The sequence below is a fragment of the Pristis pectinata genome, chromosome 18, assembly GCF_009764475.1.
Source record: "Pristis pectinata isolate sPriPec2 chromosome 18, sPriPec2.1.pri, whole genome shotgun sequence".
Taxonomy (NCBI): domain Eukaryota; kingdom Metazoa; phylum Chordata; class Chondrichthyes; order Rhinopristiformes; family Pristidae; genus Pristis; species Pristis pectinata.
The window spans coordinates 24,209,059-24,215,879 of record NC_067422.1 but is presented as its reverse complement, the minus strand read 5'-3'; the positions used below and the strand labels follow the sequence as shown (position 1 = coordinate 24,215,879).

Here is a 6,821-nt window from a genome sequence, read left to right as displayed (position 1 = left end):
TTTAGCCACCCATCAGATTGCACATCTGTTTACTAAGCAGGTAACTAAAGTATTCCTGGACAGTTTTACATTTATACTGAATTCACAAAAAGCCACATTCCTTGTTACTCTTGAGAAATGAGATATCCAGTCATTCAATTTTAAGCCACAATGACACCCCATTAAAATATTGTGGAAACATTGGCAGTATTATTAAAGTAAATCACATCTCATAGTAATGGATGTAGTGAAACAACCTTATTTCTGACAGGGATATGCCTCCAGCAAAGAAAGAGCTGAGCTGAATCTTAGCACTTGATAATCAAAATGCATGTATCTTACAAAATTTTCTACATTCTAATACATATTTTTCATTGCTGTATTTGTTCTTTTCACCTTGCAGCATTACATTTGAACAATGGTGTCCAGAACTTGGATTTTAGGTATTCTTTATGCATAAGATGGACGTACATTCAATGCTAATGCTTTGCTACAGAAGTAATAGGTTACAACCTACCATTCCAATTGGTGGTGTTAAATAAATGAAATGAGCTGTGCATGTTAATGGCATCATCAGATGAGGGACTTTTGATAAACAAATGAAACCTTCACCAGAGCAAATGATACTGTGCTCTGTCCAATTTCCTAATAGAAATGGTACAAACAGGCAAATTTTGCTTTTTATGAATGATTTATGGAAATAGTTCTGATTTCTTGGCAGAGGATTCTGTTGTGTGTTTGTGTAGTAACACACATCTATGAATTATTACAAATCTTTGGGATATATCTCAAAGATAGAAATGAACATCATGCCTCAAACAGCAAAGCTCAAAAAAGAATTGTACATTTCCCAAAGTGTACTCAGGATTTTATGGCAATGCAAACAATACTTTATGGGTCTGCACATAAAAGCTGAATTTGATAGGTCAATATTACTTATTCAAAGAGTCGATGATATACAATTTAGAGATTGTTTTAATCATTCCTATATCAGTAGGTATAAAAACATACATAGATCAAGTAAACACAAGGGTATTAAAATCATTGACATACCCTGCTAATGAAAATAATAAAAGACAAAGAAGGCTAAAATATTCTGGGTTCGTAATTGGCAATTCCTTCCACAGTTCTGGATAGAGGATCTTTGTGATACAGATGAGTTCTAGCTATACTAAGTTATATGCTTAAAACGCTGGAGATTTATGAAACAGATATAAATAATGTTGGTCAGTCCCTCTGCTAAATTCTGGGAAAATAACATTTACCTTTCTCAAAGAACGGAGTGAATGTGGAGGTACTCGTTGAAGACGTCAGAACATCAGAAATAGAAGCAGAAGTAGGCTATTCAGTCCCTGGTTTCTGCTATCAGGGATAATCTTTTCCTTCAATGCCTCTTTCCTATACGAATCTCATATCCCTTGATTCCCTGACTATCCAAAAATATATCACTCGCTGTCCTGAACATACAAAGCCTCCTCGACCCACTTAGGTAGAGAATTCCAGATTCATTAACTTCAAGGTGAAGAAATTTCTTCCCATCTCAGTCCAGAATGGCTGACCCCTTATTTTGAAGATATTCAGTAATTGGTGCTGGTTCCTGGTTTAAAAGCCTTGAGTTGTTGAATATGTACACTTACTAAACATACACCAACATTAACTATGGCTGTTATTGCGAAAGTGGCAGTTATGTTAAAGTTGAGGCCATATACATGTTGCATTTCCTGCAGCTGATGATTTGTAGGCTTGTTCAATTTTTTTTCCATTTTCCCATTCTGCTTTTTTGGGTACTCAGCAACTCATCCATTCTTTAGTTAACTTGAATAGGTAGATCAATTATTGTAATATAATGAACCAAATCACTTTAGCCAGTGGTAATTGAGATTTCTAGGTCACAGATCAATACAAGCTAATGTACTATTAAAAAAAGTTATTTGTTATTTTGTTCCAATGTTTGCTCTATTTCACCCTGAGACTATAAGAAAGCAATAACTGTACAAGGATAAATTTTCTTGGTGTTGGAACATCATAAATCCATTTTATAACAAGTTTTAAATTAATTGCACACAATACACAGGAAGCATTTTCCACATTTAACACACTTACATAAAAGTTATTATTTAAAGATAGCAAATACAATTATGTCAAATTTTATTTTATATCTTCCATAAATTGCATTGTAATAAAAATTATGGATCATTCAAAATCATAGCTACATCAAGATATCAGCTATAGAAAATCCTACTGAAAAGCTAGTGCATAGCAACATGGAATCCAGTTTAACATATAATCACAAGTTATTAAAGCAAACATTAATTATTTTCCTGTTTTTATTGAAATATACATTTTTAATGATTTAATCTTCATGTCATTTACCATTGCATCATTTGGGAAAAAGATTTCTCCAAAATTACAACTTCAACATTCAATAACAAAGGTACAGATTTTAATTAATTTCTAAAGGAAGTAGAAGTTTTGGGAGAACAGTTATTGGAAGTTATTTACTAGAAACCTAAAGAAGAATTTTCATGAAAATTTGTCACTGACTGTCTGAAAGTTAAAAACAAAATAGCATTCTGAAGTAATATTGTCATTTGTCATGAAGTGTTCCGTGCACTAGTCTGTATAAGGATATCTCCATCGCAGAATTGCTCCATCTGAACTAACACTGATTATGTGTTTCATATTGGGAGAGATCTTAATACGGTGGATGTTCCCACTGTGACCTATTCCAATGTGTGTAACCTCACCTTCATTGTATCCCCACAATTTAATCAATTTATCTTCACCTCCTGATTTAAAACAGATTGAGATTCAACCATATAATGAGTACAATAAAGTAAATATTGTTATTAAATTATGTAAAATTATAGATATATTATGGTAACATTTTTAAAGTACACAGAATATTAGCAAATTCAGATTTTTGGAAAAATACACTGGAGTATCAAAAATGGAACTGTTAATTTATCCCTCAACACCAACATTTTCATATTACAGGCCTTTGTAGTCTTTTTAATGTGATAATCTTTCAGCAGATTAACTCAACAATTGAATGAGAAACTAAATCAAAGGAAAAGTAGCAATGCAGCTCCAAATTTTTATGTCACACAGTAACAAGCAGTGGGCAGGAGTGAGGAATTCCCCAGACAGTTCTGAGTTTTATCCAGGCAATTAGGGAGCTTACATAGAAAAGGTTATCAGCCTTCAAACAAGGTGGAAGTTAAAAATGCAGAGTGAGGCATCTAGGTTGACCGTCAAAGCAGGTAGGCATAGACCTGGCTATGTTATCTAACGGTTTGTATTTCTCTTTAGGGACCGAGAGGTTGAAAGAAGATTGAGTAAAAGGATACTTAAAACAAAATAATAGACATCTATCTGAGCACATCAATTCATTTTATAATGCAGTATTACATGAACAAAATGCTAATTGCTCTAAAGTTGTAGATACCCACTGGATTAGATTTTAGTAAGATTGTATTATACAATGAATTCTGATGAGCAAATTATTAAGAACACCTTAATCTGTTGTTAATTAATTTATTTCATTGTGTGGTAATGTTCTAAAGAGAAATAAACAATATACTTACTAAATTTACCTTTTAAATGATGGTAAGTGACCCCATTCAGATGAGAGGCCAGATGAGATACACTCTCTATGGCTGGCACAAAGCTAAGGAGCCATGTACACAGCAAGTTCTGTTTCTCAGCTCATTGGGAGCTGTGAGGAGGATGCAAAGAGGCTTCAAGGTGACCAAGACAGATTGAGTAATTGGGCAAGTAATGACAAATACCACAAAACATGGATAAGTATGATGTTACTCGCTTGTTAAGGGAAAATAATAAGTCAGTGTGATATTAAAATAGTCTTAGAGTAGGATGTATTAATATACAAAGAAATATTGGTGTTCTTGTACATCATTTGCTGAAAGCAAATATGCAGATGCACCAAGTAGTTAAAAAGGCAAATGGCATGTTGGCCTTTGGTTCAAGTATGGAACAAGGATGTCTTGTTACAATCATGCAGGGTCTTGTTTTTTTACCACACCTGGGCAATTTGGTTTCCTTCCTATACAGCAAAAGTATACTTTCCATAAACATTGTGTAATAAAGGTTCATGCTGAGATGGTGGGATTACCATATCAGGAGAGATGAGGTCAACTAGGGTTGTATTCACTCACATTTAGCAGAATGAGAGAGGATCTAATTGAAGACTACAAAATTCTGACACGCCTCGGCAGACTGGATGTAGAAAGGATGCCTCCCAGGTTGTGTTGTCTTGAATGAGGGCTCAGCGTCTCAGGTTACAGGGTGAGTGATTTAGGAATTAGTGGTGAGCCTGTGAAATTCCACAGAGGGCTGGAGAGACCAAATCACCAAATATATTTAAGAAGATAAGATCAATTTCTAGATGCAAAAGGCAGAATGGGGCAAGCGGAGAGAGTAGGAATCTGTTACTGAGATAGATGATCAGCTATGACCATATTGAACAGCTGAGCAGATTTGAAGCCTACTCCTGCTGCTATCTTTTACCTTGCTGTGAATGCTCCTGGAATGAATTCTCCTGGGTTCAGAGATAGAGCACTGGGGACATCTGAACATCCAGCATGCTGCTGACTTCCACCAATGTGAATCAATAAAGAATATTTCTATCATTAAGAAATTAAAGCAATGAAAATTTGCACCCCTAAAACTGAAATTAGTCCAATGTGTTAATATAAATCGTTGGTTATTTGGAGTTTTACCCCATATTGTGGTTTTAATTTTATATTGTTGTTTTAAGATTTGGAACTGCTTTTGATTGCACTGATGCACAAGTACAAGTGTATTGCAAGAATGAATTTTAATGTTATTAAAATAAATTTATTGAGAAATAATCTAGATGTAAATCAGTGTAATTTCTTTCATAACTGCTAATGTTTCAGTCTGAAAGACACCATATATTATGTAAGTGCTAAAGAAAAGGATAAAGCATTTGCAATCATATACAGCCAGAAGTGTCAAGTGGGCGAACCATCTTGGCTTTGTCCTGAGATCACCATCATCACAGAAGCCAGTCTTCAGTCAATTTGATTCACTCCACACGATACCAAGAAACAGCTAAAAGCATTGGATACAGCAAAGGCTATGGGGACTGACAACTGTGTTCCAGAACTAGCTCCACGTCTAGTTATTTTTAAGGCAGAGGTAAATAAAAATGATAAGCAAGGTGTTGAAAGGTACTTCAGGTAGATAGGAATGCAGAGTTGAGGTTACAAGCAGATCAGCTATGGTGTTGTTAAGTGGTGGAGCTGAGTGGCCTACTCCTGCTCCTAACTCGTAGGTTCATATGTTTTTATTGACAAAGTGCATTGCAGTTACTTGTCCATGTTATTCCAACAGCATCTCCCAAACTTATGACCTTCGCCACCAAGAACGCGAAGAACTACAGGCACATGGGAACACCACCGCCTGTAGATTCCCCTCCAAACCACCCTTGGATACAGGTACTCTTACTACACTTGCCAAGTATCTAGATGAGTACTCGAATAGCCAAGGTGTAAAAGTTTATGGACTAAGTACTGGTGAATGTGTTAGCATAGATGGGTATTTGATGGTCAGCATGGACAAAGGCATGAATCTAAATCCTGGAAATCCTTCTCTGACAGCATTTTTGAAGTACCTTCACCAGAACTGTAGGAGTTCAAGAAGGTAGATTGCCATCTCCTTCTCGAAGATAATTAGGGATGGAAAATAAATGTTGGCCTTGCCCAAATCCTGAAAAATGTTTAATACCACAGATTGCATCAGTAACCTCCACATGTAAGATATCTTTATGTCACATGTACATTGAAACACAATGCACCTTTTGAGTAGAGTGTTCTGGGGGCAGCCCGCAAGTGTTGCCACGCTTCCGGTGCCAACATAACCCACAACTTCCTAACCCGTACGTCTTTGGAATGTGAGAGGAAACCGGAGCACCCGGAGGAAACCCACGCAGACACAGGAGAACGTACAAACTCTTTACAGGCAGTGGCCGGAATTGAACCCAGGTCGCCGGCGCTGTAATAGTGTTGCGCTAACTGCTACACTACTGTGCCTGCCCAGTGCTGCCCATAAAAAACATAACCATGACACAAAATGTTCCTAAAATTGTTAAAAGAAACAGAAAATATCCTGAGAAATTGTAAGTTAGTAACCTGGAAATATAGGAAACTTTCTAAACACCTTTATTACATAATCCCATGATAAAACTAGCTCGATTATTATTTCATGGATGAATATTTGCAGCCAAATGTCAGTTTAGGCTCCTTCTTACCAGTTACAAAGAAGTCACCATTTGCTGTGATGTCCATTCCATTAATAGAACCAGATAAGGAGCCATCCAGCTCTCTGATAACTGATCCATCAAATACTTCCCAATAACCAATCTTAAAATAAAAACAAACCAGAAGTTACATTGTTGAAATAAAACTTATTAACATTATCATTTTGTTTTGTAAGTAATTCATATGCATAGAGAGGAATAGTATTTTTCCACAAAACAGCATGTCATTTTTCATTAAGATAACTAGCTGTCAGTTCCCCTATAATAGTTTATGATGGGAAGTAAGATTAGATTTCCTATCACATGCAAGGAGGTAACTTGATAAAAACTTCAAACTGAAATGGTAGGATGAAAGGTGCATTCTGATAGAAATGCAAATTCAAAGTTTGGAAAAATGGAAAAACAGGATACTAGATAACTTTATGTTTGTTCTAAAATCTTCTCAAAACCCAAGGTACATGAAATATTTCCACTGCACAGAGTAGAAGGGTAAAAGGCTCTGCCTTTGCTAACTGAACCTTGCCTCTTTGACCTGCTG

The 6,821-nt window shown here is 35.8% G+C and overlaps 1 protein-coding gene across 1 annotated transcript in view; it reads right to left on the bottom strand.

The window, feature by feature from the left end:
- Positions 1–2,227: 2,227 nt before the first annotated feature.
- The window catches only part of cfap52 (cilia and flagella associated protein 52), a 40,919-nt gene continuing 36,325 nt past the window's right edge, over positions 2,228–6,821 (bottom strand). The window contains exons 13-14 of the mRNA XM_052033011.1: positions 6,275–6,386; positions 2,228–2,768 (exon numbers count right to left, since the gene is read on the bottom strand). Of these exons, the coding sequence (XP_051888971.1) occupies positions 2,593–2,768; positions 6,275–6,386 (288 nt within the window). The 3' untranslated portion in view covers positions 2,228–2,592. The remainder of the gene's footprint in view (positions 2,769–6,274; positions 6,387–6,821) is intronic.